This window comes from Eubalaena glacialis, chromosome 14, assembly GCF_028564815.1.
Source record: "Eubalaena glacialis isolate mEubGla1 chromosome 14, mEubGla1.1.hap2.+ XY, whole genome shotgun sequence".
Classification (NCBI taxonomy): Eukaryota; Metazoa; Chordata; class Mammalia; order Artiodactyla; family Balaenidae; genus Eubalaena; species Eubalaena glacialis.
Window position 1 is genome coordinate 60,814,713 of NC_083729.1, and position 24,049 is coordinate 60,838,761.

The following is a 24,049-nucleotide window of genomic DNA, read 5'->3' on the forward strand; positions in this document are numbered from 1 at the left end:
TTCTCAAGTTCCTGGAACACTGCATGCCACTTGGAAGGAACTCAATAAATATTTGTCCAATAAATGAATCCTTTTTTGTAGTGGATTTTCTGCTTCTTTTCTCCAAGCTTATCCTTTTTTTAAACCATAATTTTATTTATTTATTTATTTGGTTTCTCCGGGGCCTAGTTGTGGCATGCATGTGGGATCTAGTTCCTTCACCAGGGATCGAACCCAGGGCCCCTGCATTGGGAGCTCAGAGTCTTATCCACAGGGAAGTCCCTAACCTTTCTTTTTATCCAACTTGTTTTCCTTCCATCCATACTGTTCTTCATGTTCATGTACTGGTTTTTTCTTTTCCTTTATTTTGACTGGGTGGGGGTATTTTAATTACAGAAATGGGATCATATAATACCCATCACTCAGTCAGCAGTTTTTCTCACCTAACAATACTAGGACAACAGATACTGATGCTACAAATCTTTTTAATGCTTGCATAATGTTCCAGCATATGAGGTGAGTACACTACTTTTATTCATGTCTGTCACTATATATATTAAAAAAAAAAATTAATTAATTAATTAATTTATTTTTGGCTGTGTTGGGTCTTCGTTTCTGTGCGAGGGCTTTCTCTAGTTGTGGCAAGTGGGGGCCACTCTTCATCGCGGTGCGCGGGCCTCTCACTATCGCGGCCTCTCTTGGGAGCACAGGCTCCAGACGCGCAGGCTCAGTAGTTGTGGCTCACGGGCCTAGTTGCTCCGCGGCATGTGGGATCTTCCCAGACCAGGGCTCGAACCCATGTCCCCTGCATTAGCAGGCAAACTCTCAACCACTGCGCCACCAGGGAAGCCCCTGTCACTATTTTTGCACTCCCTTCACTTTGGACCACCCCATCCCTGGTCTCCCCCATTTTTCCTTCTACCTAGTACCATTTACCCATTCATCCCGTACCCACCAGTCCCGAACATAGTGATCACTCAGTAAAGTGTTTGTTGCACCCCCGGTCTGTCTCTGGCAGCGATTAGCTGTGTGTATTGTTTGAGCGAGAGCGACTGAAGGGACAGAAGAAGGCACGACTGAAGAAATTAAAAGCTGGGGTGAGCCTCCTCTGGGGCCTTTGGTGTCTCCCTGAAGCAACGTGGGCTTCGGAGGGGCAGGGCGGGCTTGGGGGACCGAGAGGACCGGGTTGGCAGCTCTTGGAGGGAAGGGTGGCCCTGCGGTGTCAAGGGCGGCCGTGGGGTGTCAAGGGCCTGTGCAGCAGAGCGGGGTAGGTTGGGGGTGGAACTGGGCGGGGCTTGGAGGGGCGAGGCCAGCCAGGGGGCGGGGCGGGCAGAGAGCGCAGACTCAAATGCGGGCGGACAGCTGGGCTTTCTAGTTCGACCGCAGCGCCCCGAGAGCCATGGAACGCACCGCTGGACAGCTCGCCTGCTTGACCGTGGGGCTGTGGCTGGGGTTGTTGCTGCTGTGCAGCTGGGGGTTCCCCGGGAGCGCCGAGCCACGGGCCCCGCCGGAGAATATCGGTAGGCGAGAAGGAGGCGGCGCGCGGCGGGGGCGGTGGGAGCGCGCCCCACGCCGGGCGGCCGCTGCCTGATGCGCCAGGCCGGGCACCCGCGACGCCCGCCGGGCCGCGCAGAACGAGCTCCCCGCGCAAGTGGAGCTCTTCCCGGTTCGCGCCTCGGGACCGCTTTACGTGCCCCAGGGACCGCCCTTTCCCGGGCGTGGACACTTGCCCACTTGAGCAATGGGCCGTGGAGGGGGGCGACCCGGGCTGGCGGGCGGGCGCCAGGCCTCCCTGCAGCCCCTGAGTCGGAGGCCTTGGGCTTCGGGGAGGCTGAGGCCCCTCCCGCAGCCTTCTCTTGCTGCACTTGTTGGGAGGTCGGTCTTCTGGCTGGTCCGGGAGCGACGGGCCAATTCCGCTCTGCAGGTGAGAGGCGCACGCGGGCACAGCACACCAAGCAGCGCAGATAAGCTGACCGCGCTGACCACGCTGACCGCGTCTGCTTCCAGTGATGGGCTGGGGTACCCTTCCCCCGTCCGCTTTGCTGAAGCCGGCCGGCTGGCACAGTCCCTTGGCTTGCACAAGTTCTCTGCCTAGGACGACTACACAGCCGAAACAGTCACTCTTTTAGTTTGAGTCGTTTTGGTGGTTTGCCCCCTGTTTATTTTGTTTTGCTTTGTTCTTTTATTCCCCTTTAAGCCGTGTTCTTTGGAATCATTAACCTGTTTACATCAACGAGACAACAAATCAAGGCAAAAATGGCGGCCACTTTATTTGAAATGCGTCCTGGAGAGGCCCCACCTCCTCTGTTCCTTTGCATTGGGCACAAAGAAGGGTGTGCGGCGGTCCACTTGGTCCTTCCGCAACGAACTGTGAGAATTTTGGGCCATCTGGCAAAAAAAAAAAAAAAAAAAAGTGTAACTACCACTTTTGTCTGGGGGCAGTGTCTGTCCAGATTCATAGTTCTATCTTCACTGCAGCTGCCACTTGCCTCCCCCTCCCCAGGCTTCCCTAAATTGTTGATAACAGCCTTAAGCAACGTCTGTTGTTGATTTACGGCCTTTCAAAAACAAAGCAAACCTACAAAGCTGGTAAGAGGGAAAAAAACCTGTTCCTTTTTTTTCCCCCATAGCGATTATTGGAGCTGGCATTGGTGGCACTTCAGCAGCCTATTATCTGCGGCAGAAATTTGGGAACGATGTGAAGATTGACGTGTTTGAAAAAGGAGAGGTGGGGGGCCGTCTGGCCACCGTGACTATGCAGGGGCAAGAATATGAGTCAGGAGGTTCTGTCATCCATCCTTTAAATCTGCACATGAAGCGTTTTGTCAAGGACCTGGGTATGTAATTTGGCCTTAGAGCTAAGCAGACTTCAGTATGCATGGATATTGTTATCAGATAGGGAACTGAAACTTTCCTGCCTTGTTAATCGTCTTTTACAGTGAAGCTGGTAAAACTGCTTTCTTCACTTTCCTGCTAGCAGTTGGTACTGCCTTAGGAGCTGCTCTGCTGTAATGGGACACTAGTTACCTGTATCTTCAGTTATCTGGAATTACAGCCATGGGGCTCAGGGTGGGGATGGCTGCTGCTGTGGGTTCTCAAACCTCTGGGTTCGTGTTAAAGAATCAAAGAATGGTTTGAGTTAGCAGAAACCCTAGCGTGCTCATTTTGCAGCTGGGGAAATGAGGCCCAGAGACTTGAGGTGTTGTCTGGCTTAAGGTCACTCACACAGCTGTAGGTGCAAACATGTGCCTAGAACTTGGGACATCGGACTGCTTGCCTACCAGCAGAGGCACTGGACAGGTGTGGGGGAAGCGTGGCCGGCCTCTGCAGGCTCTTTCCTCAGGGAATATTGTGTAATTTTGGCCTTCTTCCAGTTATCAGGAATATCCAGTTATGCAAAATAGGATTTGCACAGGGATGGGGCTGACTTCTTTTCCTTAGCTGCTTGCCACATCTCCGGTGGACGCCTCCTGGGCCTCCTTCCTCCATGAAGGCGAGTGTATGTCAGGAGCCATTTACGCTGCCAAGAGTCATGTCTGACATTTCTGTTTTTAAGTTGAATTCAGCTCATCCTCTGTTTTTTTCTTTTGACTTTTTAGTGTTTTTAGACTAACTATAGCCAGTCTCATTTTGATATATCTGCATGATCATCCAACCCATCTTTCAGGGAATCCGCTTTTGGAAAGTGTGGTGTCTAGTGTATCACCCACTGTTCTAAAGATAGAGCTCCTTTAACATGTCTCCTGAGAACTGGGGGAAGCCCGAATTCACTCACTTCAGAATGTCCCCGATAGCTTCAGATTACCTTCTCTCATTTGAGCAGTACAGAAACCACTGACTTAGCTACCTTTCTTTGTTTTTACAGGTCTCTCTGCTGTTCAGAGCCCTAGTGGCCTAGTGGGGGTGTATAACGGAGAGACTCTGGTATATGAGGAGAACAGCTGGTTTATAATAAACATGATTAAACTAATTTGGCACTATGGATTTCAGTCCCTCCGAATGCACATGTGGGTAGAGGATATATTAGACAAGTTTATGAGGTAATTTTTTCTCTTCCGTTTAACCTAAGACTTTTTATTAGATGATCTGTAGGAATTATAGTTTCTCGGAACAGTTCTCTACCTAACCGCAGCCTGTTTTTAAGATCGTTAGGCAAAATGTTTTGTATACAATACGCAGACCATTTATCCACTTCGAAGCTGAAAGGGTAGTTTATTTTTGCTTCTGAAAACATATTTTGCAAATGCTTATTTAATGTTACCAGGCGCTTTAAAATGCTCTACAAATATTAACTCCTTGAAGTCTCATGACAGCTCTCTGAGGTAAGTACTGTTATTAGCTTCTTTTCACAGGTGTGGAAGGTGGAGGCTTAGAGAGGTTTCAAGTGTGCAAGTCCACCCGCCTAGTAACTGGTGGAGCTGGAGTTCTCACCCAGGCAGTCTGGCTCCAGAGTCCTCCCTCTTAATCTTGGAACTGTGTAGATGAATGAGCTGATGTGTACAAGAGCTTGTAGAAAGGATCAGAAAACTTAAATGAGCTTTATTTAACTGTGACATGATGTTTCAGTGAGCCAGCAGCCTGAAATATCAGTCCTGAGCCCCAAGAATTTAAATTAGGATATTAAATTCCCACACTGTCTTGTGTAGTGAGAATACAGGTGCCTCTTTTCCTTCTCTATGTTTTTCTGTATTTTCAAAAATTTCTTTGTGTATGAATATGCATTGCTTTGGTAAGTAGGAAAAATAACATAAGATAACCAGTCTACCTTTGAAAGATACAACTTTTTTTTTTTTTTTAAGGTCATTGGCATGTGCTAATTTTTATGCTGGTTTACAGTTTTAGATCCTGGAGAAATTCAGCTTGTAAATGCTAATAATGTTTCATTACTGTGACTGTGCCAACGTAATAAAATAATTGTTAAAAAGGTAAAATTAGGGACTTCCCCTGGTGGTGCAGTGGATGAGAATCCTCCTGCCAATGCAGGGGACACAGGATCGATCCCTGGTCGGGGAAGATCCCACATGCTGTGGAGCAACTAAGCCCGTGCGCCACAACTGCTGAGCCCGTGCGCCCTAGAGCCTGCGCGCTACAACTACCAAAACCCACGTTCTCTAGGGCCTGCGTGCCACAACTACTGAGCCTGCGTGCTGCAACTGCTGAAGCCCACGTGCCTAGAGCCCATGCTCCGCAACAAGAGGAGCCATCGCAAGGAGAAGCCTGCGCACCGCAAAGAAGATTAGCCCCCACTCTCCACAACTAGAGAGAGCCTGTGTGCAGCAACAAAGACCCAACGCAGCCAAAAATATAAATAAAATTAAATCTGTTAAAAAAAAAAAGGTAAAATTACATGTCATATGACCAAGTATTGCCCAGCACAAATGTAAGAGGTGAATAGGATAAATGTACTCTAGTTTCTGTAACTTGTAGTAGTTAGGGATTTCTTTCTTTCTAAACATCATTCTGAGGTCAATTTCTTAAACTCCTTTCCAGCGGGTACGTTAAGTTCAGCTATAGTGCAGGTTGTTTTAAAGTAGTCATTCATTCGTTTGTTCATTCACCAAATATTGAGTACTTATTATGTGCCAGGCAGTATTCTAGGTCCTAAAGATGTAGAACCCAGAACATGTCCCTGCCCTCAAAGAATACATATTCTAGTAGAGAGACAAGCAGTTTACTAGGAAAATATATAGAATTTGTGTAGAGACAGCCAGTCACTTTTTTAAAAAAAATTTTTTATTTTTTGGCTGCGTTGGGTCTTCGTTGCTGCGCGTGGGCTTTCTTTAGTTGCGGTGAGCAGGGGCTACTCTTCCTTGTGGTGCACGGGTTTCTCATTGCGGTGGCTTCTCATTGCGGAGCACAGGTTCTAGGCACGCGGGCTTCAGTAGTTGCAGCATGCAGGTTCAGTAGTTGCGGCACGCGGGCCCTAGAGCGCAGGCTCAGTAGTTGCGGTGCATGGGTTTAGTTGTTCCGCAGCATGTGGGATCTTCCCGGACCAGGGATCAAACCTTTGTCCCCTGCATTACAGCCAGTCACTTTTTTTTTTTTTTTTTTTTCAGCCAGTCACTTTTTAAAGAAATGTGGCATGTTGCTGCATCCTCAGCAGCAGAATCAAGTTCACATGGCCTCAGATACAGCCTTGCCTGTGTGTATCAGTTTTCTTGACATGTAGAGAATTGCCCTTTGAGAAATTAAGAAATCACTTTTGAAGTGAATTCAGGGTATTATAGAACTGTGAAAAAGACCCAGTGAGGGGATACATAGATTATATTGTTTTTAAAAAGTTTATTTTATTGAAGTATAGTTGATTTACAATGTGTTAATTTCTGCTGTACAGCGAAGTGATTCAGTTATACATATATATACATTCTTTTTCATATTCTTTTCCGTTATGGTTTATCACAGGATATTGAATATAGTTCCCTGTAGATTATACTATTTTTGATTTTAGAAAACAATTCCCAAACTTTATGGAATTACTGCCGCCCTCCAGTGTATCTTTGATACTTGATTATAGAGCTCTGACCTTTATGTTGTTTAAAGGGCCATCCATCATACATTTCTGTTTCTTTCAATAAATCAAGAACATGCAGATCTTATTTTGATAATTTTGTCATACCCTATGAGATAGTTGGAGAAAGGGCAGGTATTGAGCCAGCATGTGCCAGTTGCTAAAGTAGTGAAATACTGCTGGACTTGTGAAATAGCTACTACCTGCATGTTTTCTCTTCTCTGGGAGTCTCCTCCACTGCCCCAGCAGGGAGTCTTGACTCAGGTCCAGTGCTGTAGTCAGTCTACTTTCTGTTTAATGTTGTACCAATTATTTAATATTTGTAATATCACCCATGTCACAAAAACCAGGATTGGGAGCCACAGAGGTTGCCAAAGAGGAATCTGGAACAGTGAAATCCCCAACATTTCAGTAAAGTAGTAGTTATTAATCCTGGCTGTACATTATATTCACATGGGGATCTTTTTTTTTTTTTTTTTTTTTGGCCATGTTGCGTGGCTTGCAGGATCTTAGTTCCCAACTAGGGATGCAACCTGGGGCCCCGTCAGTGGAAGTGCGGAGTCCTAACCACTGGACCACCAGGGAATTCCCAACATGGAGATGTTTTAAAAATAAGAATGATGTGGGACTTCCCTGGTGGCACAGTGGTTAAGAATCTGCCTGCCAATGCAGGGGACACAGGTTCAGTCCCTGGTCTGGGAAGATCCCACATGCTGCGGAGCAACTAAGCCCCCGCGCCACAACTACTGAGCCTGTGCTCTAGGGCCTGCGAGCCACAACTACTGAGCCCACGCGCCGCAACTGCTGAAGCCCACACGCTCTAGGGCCCGCGTGCCACAACTACTGAGCCCGTGTGCCGCAACTACTGAGCCCGTGTGCTGCAACTACTGAAGCCTGTGCGCCTAGAGCCTGTGCTCCGCAACAAGAGAAGCCACCACAATGAGAAGCCCGTGCACTGCCACAAAGAGTAGCACCCACTTGCCACAACTAGAGAAAGCCCTCGCATAGCAATGAAGACCCAACACAGCAAAAAATAAATTAAAAAAAAAAAGAATACTGTGCTCTACTCCTAGAGAATTTTTATTTCATTGGTTTGGAGTAGGCATCTGGGCATTGGTGTGTTCACCTCAAGTGAATCTTGCCTATAATCAGGATTGAGAACCACTAGGTTAAAATGTGTAATTGGAGAATATTCTTGAGTTTTTTCTTTCTTTGAATGGTGTAAGAAACCTAAAGTCCTTGCTCAACATATTTTCTCCCTTTTTTGGATATATATGACAGATCCAGTTGGCTCCTTTTGAAAGTGGCTTGTGTGATCTTCTGTAGAAACTTTTGGGAGATGTGTTGACCAGCTTTGGGGAGGTACATTGTCATTTTTGTGCTTCTATTTCAGAGTGTGCACAGTGTGAGCAAAGGCCCATGTGATAGTAGTAAACCATGATACTTGAAAGAGGGTTCAAGCTTGTGGTAGGCAACACCCCACACCCCTGGGAGTATGCATTTTTCTTTGCTGTTGAAGGTACTTGGGTGGAGATCCTGCTGCCCATGATATCCACACTTGCCAAGTCAGTTTCCAGTTCTGAGCATTTATTTATGCAGTTTTTCTGGTTGGATGCCATTTTTTTTTTTTTTTCAAATTTATAGAGAGAATGTTTTTGCTTATCTCTTTTAAATTTTTTTTAAAATTTATTTATTTATTTATGGCTGTGTTGGGTCTTAGTTCCTGTGCGAGGGCTTTCTCCAGTTGTGGCAAGTGGGGGCCACTGTTCATCGCAGTGCGCGGGCCTCTCACTATCGCGGCCTCTCTTGTTGCGGAGCACAGGCTCCAGATGCGCAGGCTCAGTAATTGTGGCTCACGGGCCCAGCTGCTCCGCGGCATGTGGGATCTTCCGGGACCAGGGCACGAACCCGTGTCCCCTGCATTGGCAGGCGGATTCTTAACCACTGCGCCACCAGGGAAGCCCTGGATGCCATTTTTTATTCCAAAATTCATGTCTTATCTCACCCCTTTCCTAATACTCTAGTCACCATTCATCTCTCTTTTCAAACATTTCTTAAGTATTATATGGTGCACACCACACACACACTTGTGTTGTTCTGTAGTATGCATATTAGCCAGAATGTCATAGATATTCAGTCACATATTTGTTGAATTGAATCCTGTGGTCCACAAAATGGCTTCCTGTTGAGATATCTTGGCTTATAGGCAGGGTTCAAGCTCATTCTTGTCTCTAGCACTTAGTGCATTTCTGGGGACATGTTAGATCCTTAACACTTCTTGATCTGAGACTGATAGGACTCATAGTGAAAGGCTTTGTAAACACCCTTTTTTTTTTCCCAAAGGGAAAAAAGTTACTCCTAACAAGTCATTTTTTATTCTTTTCGTTTTCTCATTTCCCACATCCAGTCTATCTTGAATCCTATCAGTCTTTAAAATATATTCAGAATTTCACCACTTCTCACCACCATCACTGCTACCACTTTGATCCAAACCACCATTATCTCTTGTCTGGCGGCATGTGGGATCTTAGTTCCCCAACCAGGGATCAAACCCGCATCCCCAGCATTGGAAGCACAGAGTGTTAACTGCTGGACCACCAGGGAAGTCCTGTCTGGATTGTTGGAATAGCCTCCTGTGGTGGGCTGAATAATGCCTTCCTCCCTCTGCAAGATGTCTACATTCTAATCCCTGGAACTTGTGAATGTGTTACCTTACATGGTAAAAGGGACTTTGTAGATAAGATTAAGTCAAGGATCTTGAAAAGGGGAGATAATTCTTAATTATTTAGGTGGGCCCAATGTAATCACAAGAGTTTTTATAAGAGGGAGGCAGTAGAATCAGAATGAGTATTAGATGTGATGATGGAAGAAAGAAGTTGGAGTGATGCTTGGAGGGGCCATGAGCCAAGGTGGCTTATAGAAACTGAAAAAGGCAAGAAAATGATTTCTTCCCTCAGAGCTTCTAGAAGGAACCAGCCTTGCTGACACCTTGACTTTAGCCCAGTGAGATTGACTTTGGATATCTAACCTGCAGAACCATAAGATAATAAGTTTGTATTGTTTTAAGCCACTGAGTTTGTGATAATTTGTTACTGCAGAAATAGGAAACTAATACACCTCCTAACTCATCTCCTAGCTTTTGCCTTTGTGTCATCACAATCCGTTTTCAACATAGCAGCCAAAGTAGTTTTCTAAAAATCTAAGAGTCATCACATTACTCCTCTGCTGAGAAACTTTCAGTGGCTATTTCATGCAGAGTTATAGCCAAAATCTGTACCATGGCTTGGAAGACCTGATAGGATGTAGATAATCCCATTCATCAGTTTTGATTTCCTGTTTATTATGGGCAGAGTTGTGTGTCCTCCCCACCCCCAGACTTATATGGTAAAGCCTTAATCTCCTGTACTTCAGAATATGACTGTATTTGTAGATAGGGTTTTAATGAAGTAATTAAGTTAAAATGAAACCGTTAGGCTGGGCCCTATCCAATTTGACTGTTGTCCTTATAAGAAGAGTAGATTAGAACACACAGAAGAGGCACCAGGGATGTGCACAGACAGAGGAAAGACCATGTGAGGACACAGCAAGAAGGTGGCCATCTGCAAGCCAAGGAGACAGGCCTCAGAAGAAACCAAACCTGCCAACACCGTGATCTTGGACTTGTAGCCTCCAAATCTGTTGGAAATAAATTTCTGTTTAAGCCAGCCAGCCTGTGATACTTTGTAATGGCAGCCCTGGTGAACTAATCTGCAGTTGATATTCTGCGTACTTGTTCACCCATTGTTGAAAGTGGGATATTGGAGTATCCGGCTATTATTGTTGAATTGTCTGTCTCTCCCTTCAATTCTGTCAGTGTTGCTTCATGTATTTTGGAGCTCTGTTGTTAGGTGCATATATGTTTATAATTGTTATGTCTTCCTGATGGAGTAACCCTTTTATCGTTATAAAATGTCCTCTTTTGTCTCTAGTAACAATTTTTGTCTTAAGTCTATTTTCTCTGATATTAGTATAGCCACTCCTGCTCTCTTTTCATTACTGTTTGCATGGTATGTCTTTTCCCATCTTTTTACTTTCAACCTATTTGTGTCTTTGAATCTAAAGTGTATTTCTTGTAGACAAGATAAGTTGGATTATTATGATTATTTTTAAAATCCAGTCTGCCAATCTCTGTGTTGTGATTGGAGAGTATAGTCCATTTATGTTTAATTACTGTTGATATTTGCTTTTTATATGTCTTTTTTTTTTTGGCTGTACCACACGGCATGTGGGATCTTAGTTCCCCACCAGGGATTGAACCTGTGCCCCCTGCAATGGAAGGCAGAGTCTTAACCACTGGACTGCTGGGGAAGTCCCTCTATATGTCTTACATCATTTTTGTTCCTCTGTTTCTCCATTACTGCTGTCTCTTTTTTTTTATCCATTTATCTTTTGATGGATATTTGGGTTGCTTCCACCCTTGGCTATTGTGAATAATGCTGCAGTAAACGTGGGTGTTCAATTATCTCTTTGATCCTGTTTTCACTTATTTTGGATATATACCTAGAAGTGAGATTGCTGTATCTTTTGGTAATTCTACTTTTAATTTTTTGAGGAAACACCGTACTGTTTTCCATAGCAGCTGCACCATTTCACGTTCCCACCAACAATGCACAAGGGTTCTAATTTCTCTACACCCTTGCCAGCACTTGTTATTTTCTGTTTTTTAGATAGCGGCCATCCTAATGGGTGTGAGATGATAATCTCTTTGTGGTTTTGATTTGCATTTCTCTAATGATTAGTGATGTTGAGCATCTTTTTTTATTTATTTATTTATTTATTTATTTTTGGCTGTGTTGGGTCTTCATTGCTGCACGCGGGCTTTTCTGTAGTTGCGGCGAGCGGGGGCTACTCTTTGTTGCAGTGTGCGGGCTTTTCATCACGGTGGCTTCTCTTGTTGCGGAGCATGGGCTCTAGGCACGTGGGTTTCAGTAGTTGTGGCAGGTAGGCTCAGTAGTTGTGGCTTGCAGGCTCTAGAGTACAGGCTCAGTAGTTGTGGTGCATGGGCTCAGTTGCTTCGCGGCATGTGGGATCCTCCCGGACCAGGGCTCAAACTCGTGTCCCCTGCATTGGCAGGCGGATTCCTAACCACTCTGCCACCAGGGGAGTCCCTCTTGAGCATCTTTTCCTATGCTTGTTGGCCATTTGTATGTCTTCTTTGGAGAAATATCTATTTAAGTTGTTTGCCCATTTTTTAATTGGATTTTTGTTGTTGCTGAGTTGTAAGAGTTCTTTATATATTCTAGATATTAAACCCTTATCAGATACATGGTTTGCAAATATTTTCTCCCATTTTGTAGGTTGCCTGTTCACTCTGTTGATTGTTTCTTTCACTGCACAGATGTTTTTAAGTTTGATGCAGTCCCATTTATCTCTTTTTGCTTTCGTTGCCATATCCAGGTGATCATTGCCAAATCCAATGTCATGAAGCTTTCTCCCTATGTTTTCTTCCAGAAGTTCTATAGTTTCAGGTCTTATGTTTTTGTCTTTAATCCATTTTGAATTAATTTTTGTATATCATCTAAGGTAAGGGTCCAGTTTCATTTTTTTGCATGTGGATATCCAGTTTCCCAGCCCCATTTGTTGAAGATACTATTCTTTACCCCATTGTGTAGCCTGGGCACCTTTGATGACCATTTGATGATATACATGAGAGTTTATTTCTGGATTCTCTGTTTTGTTCCACTGATCTGTATGTCTGTTTTTATGCTGGCACTAAACTGTTTTGATTACAGTAGATTTGTATTATGCTTTGAAATCAGGAAATGTGAGACCTCCAGCTTTGTTTTTCTTTCTCCATATTGTTTTGGCTATTTGGGATCTTTTGAAATTCCATGTGAATTTTAGGAATTTTTTCCAGTTCTGCAAAAAAAAAAAAAAAAGTGTCACTGGGATTTTGATAGGGATTGCACTGAATGTGTAGATCACTTTAGGTAATATGGACATTTTAACAATTTCAAGTCTTCCAATCCAAGAACACAGGATGTCTTTAATGTCTTTCAGCAATGTTTTGTAGTTTTCAGTGTACAAGTCTCTTTGTCTCCTTGGTTAAGTTTACTCCTAAATATTTTATTCTTTTTGATGCTATTGTAATGGATTGTTTTCTTCATTTCCTTTTCGTATTGTTCATTGTTAGCATATAGTGCCTTTAAAAAAATTGAGATATAATTGACATATGACATTGTGTAAGTTTAAGGTGTACAATGTGTTGATTTGATACATTTATAATATATTATTACATTATGATTACCGCCATAGCTAGTTAACATCTCTGTCATATCACATAATTATTATTTCTTTTATGTGGCAAGAACATTTAAGACCTAGTCTCTGAGAAACTTGGAAGTATTTAAAATAGTATTGTTGGCTATCATCCTTATGCCGTGCATTAGATCTCCAGAATTTATTCATCCTCTAGGTGCTGCCTTCTTTTGTTTTAGAGAGTGTACCATTTTAATTCTCTTGCTGTTTCTTTTAGTATACATATTTTTGTTACTGTGTTAGTAGTTTCCCTGGGGATTACAGTTACTATCTTAACTTAAAATAATGTTAATTGCTTAAAACAATGTTAATTGAATTAATACCAACTTAATTTCAATAGTACACAAAAACTTTACTCCAATATAGCTTTGTTACCTCACCATACTTTGTGCTATTGTCATACAAATTATGTCTTTATGTTCTATAAGCTTATTAGTTTTATAATTATTGCTTTATGCAGTTTTTAAAAAGTCAGATAAGGGAAAAGAATTTCAAGCATATACAGTAGTCCCTTGGTATGCATAGGGGATTGGGTGCAGGACCACCCCACAGATACCAAAATCTGCAGGTGCTCAGATCTCTTACAGTTGGCCCTCTGTATCTGTGAGTTCTGCATTTGTGGAAATGGAGCGCCAACTGTATATTTATTAGAAAAATTTGTGTATAAGTGGACCCATACAGTTCAAATCTGTGTTGTTTAAGGGTAAGCTGTATATCTTTATACTGTCTTTTATATTTACCTATTTAATTACCTTTACCCATTCTTCATGTGGATTTGAGTTTCTGTCTGGTGCTATCTCAGCCTGAAGGGCAACTTTTAGTATTTCTTGTAGGGCAGGTTTGCTAGTGTTAAATTATCTGTTTTTGTTTACCTGGGATTATATTAATTTCTCTTTATTTTTGAAGGCTACTTTTGCTGGATATAGAACTCTTGGTTAATAGTCTTTTTTTCCCCCAGCATTTTCAATATGTCATCCCACTATCTTCTGGACATCATGGCTTCTGAAGAGAAGTCAGCTCCTAATCTTACCGAGGATCGTTTTTGCTGGATGAGTTGCTTTTCTCTTGCTGCTTTCAAGATTTTCTCTTTATTTATCCACAGTTTAACCATTATGTGTTTAGGTATAGATTTTTTTGAGTTTATCCTTTTTGGATTTGTTGAGCTTCCTGGATGTATAGATTAATGTCTTCCATCAAATTTGGGAAATTTTTGACCATTATTTCTTCATAAATTTTTTGTCCGTTTCTTTTTTCTCCTCTCCTTCTAGGATTCCCATTATGTGTATCTTGGTGTGCTTTTTGTTGTCTCACAGGCTCCGAGGCTCTGATCATTTTCTTAACTCTTGATTCTTTCTGTTCCTGATTGTATAATCTCAACTGACCTTATCTTTAAATTCACTGCTTCTTCTGCTGTTTCAAATCTGCTGTTGAGCCCCTCTAGGGAATTTTAATTTCAGACTATACTTTTCAACTCCAGAATTTTTCATTTTTTTCTATAATTGCTTTCTCTTTATTAACAGTCTATTTGTTCTAATCAACATTGTTTTCATACTTGCTCTAGTTCTTTAGATATGGATTCCTTTAGTTCTTTGAACAGATTTATAATAGCTGATTTAAAGTCTTTGTCTATGGGACTTCCCTGGTGGTCCAGTGGTTAAGACTCTGTGCTTCCAATGCAGGGGTCGCGGGTTCGGTCCCTGGTTGGCGAACTAAGATCCCATGTGCCGTGTAGTGAGGCCAAAATAAATAAATAAATAAATAAATAAAGTCTTTGTCTAGTAGGTCCAATGTGTGGGTTTTCTCAGGGAAAGTTTCTGTTGACTCCTTCCCCCCCGCCACCCCATGTATGGGCCATACTTTCATGTTTCTCTGAGTATCTCGTGATTTTTGTTGAAAACTGGACATTTAAAATAATATTAAATGGCAGCTCTGGAAATCAGAATTTCCCTTACCCTAGGTTTCTTGTTGTTGTTGTTTGTTTGTTTAGTGACTTTCTGGGACTGATTCTGTGAAGTCTGTATTCTTTGCCATGTATGGCTATTCAAGTGTGTGTGTTGGGATATGTTTGCAATGCTCTGGAGGGTGGTTTACAACTCTACTTTAGCCTTTACTTCTGGCTTGCTGAAAGCTTCAAGGTCAGCCAGAGGTGACAGATTCGGGCCTTCTCAGGTCTTTCCTGGGCATGTGACAGCCTTGTACATGGGCATGAGCTTCTAGGTCCCCAGGAATGAACTGGGGTTTTCATTTCCCAATATTTAAAAAAAAAAATCTTTTGGTAAGCCTCTTATTAGCCCCAGTTGGTATCACAGCCTCAGGCAGCTGATGTTAAATTGCCACTGATGTTTTTGACAGATGCACTCAGGATGGGCTGTTTGTACAGAGCGAGCTCTGAATCAGGTCAAAAAAGACAAGCCCTAATCTAAAAAATACAACAGACTAGTGAAAATAACAAAAAGAAACAGACTCACAGATACAGAGAACAAACTAATGGTTACCAGTGGGGTGGGGGGGAATATAGGGGTGGGGGACTGGGAGGTACAAACTATTAGGTGTAAGATAGGCTACAGGATGTATTGTGCAACTTGGGGAATATAGCCAATATTTTGTAATAACTGTAAATGGAGTATATCCTTTAAAAATTGTATTTAGAAAAAGAAAAGGACAATCCCTGAGGATAGAGCTTTTGAGTGAGTTGCCAGATAGGGCAAAAGTGGCACTTCTCTGGGAATGGGAATTTTGGGATGCTCCAAGCCTGTTTTATCCCCTCCTGTGGCTGCCAGCTTGCTGGTTTCACAGGGATTGTAGTTGCAAGACTGCTGATTTTGAAGGCTACCTTGTTGCTAGCAAGAGGGGAATGGGAATAGGGGAAGTTAAAATACCACAAGGCTCATTTGTTCTTACAGACATTCAGCCATTTTTCTTGAATAAATTCTCCTGGGATTTTATTTCCAGAGTTCTGAAAAAGTTGATGTTGACAATATTTGTCAGTGTTCTCATTGCTTTTACGTAGGGGCAGATTTTCTAAGGTCCTTAATCAATTACTGTAGAAGTGCTTCATCCCACCTTCCCTACTTTTTTCTGTCTGTGCCTCTACCTGTTCTCCTGGATCTCTCTGCTTCAGCTGCAATACCAGGCATGCTGCTCTCATAAGGCCTTTGCACTGCTCTTACCTCTGTCTGAAATATTCCCCCCCACTCCCGTCCCTGCAAGGCTTGTATCCTCACCTCCTTCGGGTGTTTGCTGACGGATCACCTTCTCAGTGAGGCTTTCCTTGACTACTTATTTTTTTGTATCATCTTATTTAGAGTTGCAACCCTGTCAGCTCCAAGCATTTCCAATCTTACTTTTTAAAAAAAAATTTTTATTTTTAATTTTGTTTATTTGTTTTTGGCTGCATCGGGTCTTCGTTGCTGCACGCGGGCTTTCTCTAGTTGAGGTGAGTGGGGGCTACTCTTCGTTGCGGTGCGTGGGCTTCTCATCGTGGTGGCTTCTCTTGTTGCGGAGCATGGGCTCTAGGCGCGCGGGCTTCAGTAGTTGTGGTGCACTGGCTTAGTTGCTCCGTGGCAGGTGGGATCTTCCCAGACCAGGGCTCGAACCTGTGTCCCATGCATTGGCAGGCGGATTCTTAACCACTGTGCCACCAGGGAAGCCCTCCAATCTTACTTTTGATTTACTTTTGATTTACTTTTCTCCTTGATAATTATCATCCTCTAAACTGTCATATAATTTGCTTGCATTTCTTTATTTATTTTATTGCCTGTTTCCCCATCTAGAACAAAAGCTCCATTAGAGCAGGGACTTTTTTCTGTGTTAGTACTGACTTCTGCATCCTTAGCACCTAGAACAGTGTCTGACTCAAAGTTGATGCTCCATAAATAAATATTTGTTGAATGATTAAATGAATGAATGAGTGAATAAATGGGTAGGGGTTATACAAATGTAGTTTAAAAAGAAAAGAAGTTTGTGTAAGCAATCTGATTAGCATAAACTATTAGTTACATCTCACTTTTTAGTAAATAGGCATTCTTTCTTTCTTAAATTTATTTATTTCATTTATTATTTATTTTTGGCCGTGTTGGGTCTTCGTTGCTATGCGCGGGCTTTCTCTAGTTGTGGTGAGTGGTGGCTACTCTTCGTTGTGGTGCACAGGCTTCTCCTTGCGGTGGCTTCTCTTGTTGCAGAGCACAGGCTCTAGGTGCGCGAGCTTCAGTAGTTGTGGCTCGCAGGCTCTAGAGCGCAGGCTCAGTAGTTGTGGCGCACGGGCTTAGTTGCTCTGCGGCATGTGGGATCTTCCCGAACCAGGGCTGGAACCCGTGTCCCCTGCATTGGCAGGCAGATTCTTAACCGCTGCACCACCAGGGAAGCCCGTAAATAGGCATTCTAATGCAGGGGTCTCCAACCCCTGGGCCTCGGACCTGTTAGGAAGCGGGCTGCACAGCAGGAGGTGAGCGGGGACGGGGGGGGGGGGGTGGGTGGGTGGGGGGTGTGTGGGGGGAGTGGGCTGGGCAAGTGAGCGAAGCTTCATCTGCCGCTCCCCATGGCTCGCATTACCTCCTGAACCATACCCCCCGCCCCGTCCGTGGAAAAATTGTCTTCCATGGCACTGGTCCCTGGTGCCGAAAAGGTTGGGGACCGCTGTAATGCAACTAGTATTGTAAAGCAGTTACAGTGCTCAGTGTTTATACGGTATATATTGTCTCATGTCACCCTCTACGAGGCCTTTACTTAGGAGGCTTGTTTGAGTGGGGTTGGGGCTCAGGTGGGAGGAGGCAGGGAATAATTTTTTTATAACATCATATTTAAGTTATTTAATTGGCTACTATTTTGTCATGCTGACCATTAGCAAAAGATTGCTCTTCATTTTATGAGGTATTCAGTGTGTTATTTTTCTGAAGAACTCAGTGTTTTTCCAACTTCCTAGGGACTACAAGCCAAACAGTATGGCTGGAAGGAATTATTTTAATTTCTCAGTTTTGGCACTGAGAATTTTTCCACAAAAATATATTCAGCATTTTGTATACTACACCGTTAGACAGTAGGTAATGTTGAAATGGATATGACATTATCTCTGCTCTTTAAAAAAATTACAGATTATTTTGAGAGAAGAAATTTGATGTAAAAACTCTTCTATGATCACTGGTAGAGATCTTTCCTTGGCATTTATTTCTTCCTTTCCTTCATACACTTATCTGTGCATATGCCTGAGTACCTGTTCCTAACTGTAAGTTCCTTGAGAGAAAGAAACCATGTCTTCCTCATTTTTGTATCACTTGCAACCTGAAAAAATATGTATTGAATTATTGCATGAACTAATTTATGTGAACATTTTTTCAAGTCTCTAAAGTGCAGAGAAATGTCAGGTGATAGTTCCTAAAAATTAAATAATTTGAAGTAGTATCTAAGTGCTGAGCATGAGTGCTAAGTTTTATGGGACTTTTGGAGGTGATGACATCACTGTGGACTGGGAAGTTGGGTAAGACTTTGCTAAGGGGGTGGGATTCAGGCTCTGAAGGAAAGTGTAGCTAGTTGTTCTATGATTAGGGATAGGAAGTGTATTCCAGATGGAGGGAAGAGGTAGTGCAGTGTTTGGGAGCAATATCCAGAGCATGTTTAGAGAGCAGTGAATGAATGGGTCAGCTGTATTCAAGTGGAAGATTGTGTGTGTGTGTGTGTGTGTGTGTGTGTGTGGGTGGGTGGTTGAAGGCAGAGGGGGATAGTGGTTCTTGAGTCTTCTACTTGCCATGTGACTTTTAGACAAGTTCTTTAACTTCTACTTTGTTTCTTTATCTGCAGCTGAGCAAAGGAGTTAGTTAGACTTGATGAGTTTGGCTCTAAAAATCCATGATTTTTTTTTTTAATGTCAGAACTTTAGTAAGTAACAGTAATACGCAAGATGTTTTTTGAGTAAGTGGATGGATGACAAAATAAGGGTATTTTAGGACATCTGGGAGATTCATAAATGTTTCAAAGAAGAGAAACTAGAGGCAGGTAGATCAGTTATTCATTTTAGTAGTTTGAATATAAATCCTCATTCAAGATCAGGGAGATGAGAATGAAGTAACAGAAGAGATGTTAGAAAGATTGATAAGGTTGGTTTCCTTCTTAGGTGGGAGAAGCAGAGAGGAGAAGTGAAATGTTTAAATTTGAAACTAGATGAACTGAGGATGACATGTAGGATGTTGGGAGTAACTCGTTACTTTTGGTTGTGGGAGGAGAGAGGATCAAGTCTAGTGGAAAGGTAAAGTTTAACTTTAGACATGTCTAAGTGTGCTCAAGATAAGATGAATAAGACATACCTACTTCTTGAAAGGTGCTCCCAGTGACCATATTAATGCAGAAGAGTGTATATAAAGGACAGTGGACTTGCCCCAGAGGAGGTGGAGGGAGAGGGAGGCCAAGAACCTCTGGGATACCTGGGGCAGATGGTGACTGAGGTGCATCTCACAGGATAGGTAGGGACTCATCAGAAGGGCACATGAAAGTCACTTTGAGTATTAGAATGCTATTTTCCTTCTTTATGTGTACCCTTCCCCCTGTCTTGTTTGGTGTTTAATGGCCATTTCTTTTCTGTTCAAAAGGATCTACCGCTACCAATCTCATGACTATGCCTTCAGTAGCGTAGAAAAGTTACTACATTCCCTAGGAGGGGACGACTACCTTGGATTATTTAACCGATCACTTCTTGAAACCTTGCAGAAAGCAGGCTTTTCTGAGAAGTTCCTCGATGAAATTATTACTCCTGTCATGAGGATCAATTATGGCCAAAACATGAACATCAATGGCTTTGTAGGTAAGTCAGGGCTTGGAATAGTTATGGCCATTAGTTTACAGAGTGGTTTACCTGATGCTATGGTGGCTCCTTACTTTAGGCCATGATTTGGAGAAGACTACCTTTCTTTGTGAAACCTCAGACACAATAAAAATGTTGGCAAAATTGTGTATTGTAAATGTGCATTTCTATGGGAACAGATCTTTAGCTTTTATTAGTTGAATGCTTCTCATCTGGGGGAGATTTTGCTCCCAGGGCCATTTGGCAATGTCTAAAGACATTTGGAGCAGGGCTCAGCTAATTGGGAAGGGAGGCGGGTAGAGGGCCTCTTAAAACACATTTTCTTCCTACCGCTGACAGGAGCAGTGTCAATGTCCTGTACTGATCCTGGCCTTTGGGCAGTAAAAGGTGGCAATAAACTTGTTTGCTCACGGCTCCTTCAGGCTTCCAAAAGCAATCTTATATCTGGCTCAGTAATGTCCATAGAGGAGAAAACAAGGACCAAGCAGACAGGTAAACTTGAACTTCTATTTTATTGTTCCCTAATTTTCCCTGCAGAAAATAATTGCTCAGGGAGAAAAACCTCTTTCTCCATCTCTCACTCAGTTCCAAATAATGGAATTTTAGTTTCCTGACCAGGGATCGAACCTGCGCCCCCTGCACTGGACGGCCAGGGAAGTCCCAAATGATGGAATTTTAAATTGGAGGTGTTGTATGTCATGTAGAAATATTCATAAATGTGCTCAAGTACAGCAGCATGACTCTTCGGATTTAAAAAACAATTTCATCCTCAAAAGTAAAAATTTCATATTTTGTACTTATTGACAAGATTTTATTTCCATTCCAAGTAGAAAATTGGCCTCATTGTAATACAAATGCAAGGGATAATTATCTTAAAGGATAAAACTTGTTTAATTCCTTAGAATTATAGAGAAACTATTAAGAAGGTATAGAATTATTTTTAGAAGGTATAAAATATAGTATGTTAGAAACATTAAAAAAATGTATGCTTCCTTATTTCCTCTAGGAAATCCCACAAAGGTGTATGAAGCGGTCTACCAAACTGGATCTGAGACCCATTCAGATTTCTATGACATCGTCCTGGTGGCCACTCCATTGAATCGAAAAATGTCCAATATAACTTTTCTCAACTTTGATCCTCCAATTGAGGAATTCCATCAATACTACGAACCTTTAGTGACAACTTTAATTAAGGGGCAGTTGAATTCAACTGTCTTTACCTCTAGAGCCTTAGATGAGTTTGATCTCGGTACAATCTTAACCACTGATAATCCAGATTTGTTCATTAACAGCATTGGGTTTGTGTCTTCTGTAGAAGAAAATAATAATCCTCAACCAAAAGCGGATAGGGCACACGTTTGGAAGATCTTTTCCGCAGGACCTCTTACTAAAGAACAAATTTTAAAGCTCTTTGTGTCCTATGATTATGCTGTGAAGCGGTCATGGCTTGCATACCCTCATTATACGCCTCCAGAGAAATGCCCTTCCATCATACTCCACGATCGACTTTATTACCTCAACGGCATGGAGGTTGCAGCAAGTGCCATGGAAATGAGTGCTGTTGCAGGCTACAATGCTGCTCTCCTCGCCTATCACCGCTGGAACGGGCACACACACATGATTGACCAGGAGGAGTTATATGAGAAACTTAAAACTGAACTATGAAATACCACTATTTCTTTTTTTCCCCTCCTGGTTCCAAATGGAATTATCACTGGCAAAAAAGAACACAGTCTGAGCAGAGATGATTTTGAATCAGATATTTTGCCGTTATCATTGTTTAACAAAAATAATCCCGGTGAATCATGAGAAATACAAGGTTCTAATTAAGCATGAAGGCATAACTATTGCATCTCCAAAATTTCTTTATTCTTTCTTTAATATCCATCAGCAGTGTTTCCCAAACTTCTCTGATCGTAAGAATCATCTGGAGTTTGTTAAACGTACGGATTCTCTAGCTCCTCTGGAGATTCTGATTTAATAGGTCTGGGGTGGGGCCCTGAACCAAACCTTAAAGCATTTTAAGCTGAGCACTTGAGGAAGACTTATCTTTTAGTTCGGGACTAGTTCATTTGTGCTTCGCAGCTGGATGTGATCTTCAGTCAGATACAACTACTGTGGGAGCTGGTATCTTATGCCTGGCTTTAGTAATTTATATTTTTCAAAGTACATATGCCCATGCTTGAAGCCTTGACTTTCAGAATGTTCTTTTCATTGCTTCTGTCTCTATTTTATTGGGGGTGAAATTCAGAAGTCTTAGTTTAGTATAAATTTAAGATGTCATACAAAAATATTAAGTAAAATGAAAAGTACAGGCTATTGATTTAAGAAATTGGCCTTCTATTATCAAACCCTCACCTGAGGAGCTTTTAAAAATAGTGATAGAGCTCCACAGCAGAGATTCTGATTTAGTTGATGGAGGATAGGACGTCAGCTTTTTGTAGCTTTTGAAAGTTCCTAACTTGCATCCTGGGTTGAGATTCACTGATGGTGGCGGTTTATGATGTTTCCCAAGGGTTTTTAGTGCCTTAAAAGTCCCAAGAAACCCAATCCATTATCAAAGCGGGTCCATGTTGCAAAGAATGATTTCTCTCAGTGAGAACTCTAGTAATCTTGATAGTAAGATGCATTGACAGTCTCACAGCAGAGGCGACTTAGATTACTCCAGAGCAGTTGGCACTAGAGTAGGATATTCAGCAAGACACCTTCCTTGATCAGATCCAGTGTATGTTCAAACTGTTAAATGCTTCTAAAGGTACTGTAGCATTTTGGTTGAGAAATTGGTTGCTGAAATCTTTTGGGGCCCTGGTTCTGAGCCTCAGCTGTACATTGGAATCACCTGTAGGAGTGCTTCCTGAATTATTCTAATATGTAGCCAAACTTGAGAACCAGTTCTCCATCTGTACAAAGATCATGAGTGACTGTCCTTTTAGTCACTGGAAGGACAGGACAAGTAAAAGCTTGTGAATTCTAAAAGTAACTGCAACCAAGTTAACATGTATTGTTTAAAAAAAAAAAAGTCCTCCAGATTATAGCAAAAAAGAGAACATTGATTCTTAAAACAATTTCTTCTCTATTACAATTGTGAATATTAATATGCTGATAAAACTGCCAAGATATATTTGATGTAGAGGCAGGAATTAAATTTATAGTTTGTCAAAGGGTCAGCTTTTTACTATTTTTATTCTTAAGTATGTTGAGACATTCATATTTTTTCCTTTTGTGGTTTAATGAAGACAGTTATGTAGAGAGTGTAATACTATTATGTATATGCTAAAAGTGGGTGAATACTAATGAGGTAATTTAATTTCTATCACTTATAGACTTGTTTTGCGATTGGATATATTTTTACTTAGAACACCAATTTAAAAGGTTGCTGTTATATGAAACCCAACTCTGTTTTCCAACAAGGCATCTGAAGTTGTTTCCTCAAAGAGCAAAACAGGTTATCCGTATATCAAGCATATTAGTATTAATGCAATTAACAGTATTAAAAAAACTTTTGTTTTTTTAATTGGAAGAAAAATCCTATCAGGGCCCATTATTCCAGGAGGCCGCTCAAATCATCTTTTTACAGAAGAGACTGGTAAAAATTATGCAGGGGCTGAATGAAGGCCAAGTTCTGCTCCAGTGGTTTTCCAACTTGAGTGTGCATCGGAATCAACTGGAAGCCTTGTTAAAACATTGCTGAGCCTCACCCCCAGAATTTGTTTCAGTAGGTCTGGAGTGGCATATGAAAGACTGCATTTCTGTTATGTTCCTAGGTGATGCTACTGGTCTAGGAACCACACTTAGAAAACCAGTTCAACAATTCAGCTCTACGTGGCTGCAAAAAACACAAGCTTGTCGACATTCGTCAAGAATTAAAAAGAGGAGAATGGAAAAATAAAAATGTATTGGCCTTCGTTAGTTTGATCCCTCTCGCTATTCTTTTGCTGTAAACATTTCCTATAAATAGGAAATACCACTTTACATACACATAAGCCACCCATTTTATTATACTTTACAAGTACCTCACATACTGTGTGTACACCCCACTCTCCAGTTTTAAAGCGATTCATGATTTGTAGGCTTTTTACCAGATCACAAAAATAAGCTTAAGCATTTGCTTGATAGGTTTCTTAAAGTTAGGTTTATGATACAACCATCTGTAAAATAGCTCTCATTTGAGTTTGTGAACCATAAAATTTATGAACTAGGTGAATATATCACGGGCAGCGTTATCACTATCTTCTACTCCACAAAGAACCACAATGCACTGGAATGTTTTTCTCTGGAATTGTATTTCTACTCCTGTATTCAAAAAAATTTCCCACGTATGTTCAAAATAAAACCATGATATCATGACTTCCTGTGTTTTACTTCTGTTGTACTATATGGTTGACCCTTCAACAATGTGGTGGGTAGGGACGCCGACCCCCGAGCAGCCAAAAATCTGTGTGTAACTTACAGTCAGCCCTCTGCACATGTGGTTC

At 42.0% G+C, this 24,049-nt stretch overlaps 1 protein-coding gene across 1 annotated transcript; it reads left to right on the top strand.

Moving 5' to 3' along the window:
* Positions 1–1,314: 1,314 nt before the first annotated feature.
* On the top strand, positions 1,315–23,921 carry PCYOX1 (prenylcysteine oxidase 1). The gene is made up of 6 exons (XM_061211376.1): positions 1,315–1,499; positions 2,610–2,816; positions 3,845–4,019; positions 19,363–19,574; positions 19,914–20,066; positions 20,581–23,921. The coding sequence occupies exons 1-6, from the start codon at positions 1,379–1,381 to the stop codon at positions 21,237–21,239; spliced, it is 1,527 nt and encodes a 508-aa protein (XP_061067359.1). The 5' UTR covers positions 1,315–1,378; the 3' UTR covers positions 21,240–23,921.
* Positions 23,922–24,049: the final 128 nt, after the last annotated feature.

Bases quoted from the DNA above. Each gene is read 5' to 3' on its own strand.
- PCYOX1 (XM_061211376.1), top strand. From the start codon at position 1,379: ATGGAACGCACCGCTGGACAGCTCGCCTGCTTGACCGTGGGGCTGTGG. The intron at 19,575-19,913 runs GTAAGTCAGGGC...TACCGCTGACAG, and splicing joins GAACATCAATGGCTTTGTAG to GAGCAGTGTCAATGTCCTGT. The intron at 20,067-20,580 runs GTAAACTTGAAC...TATTTCCTCTAG, and splicing joins AACAAGGACCAAGCAGACAG to GAAATCCCACAAAGGTGTAT.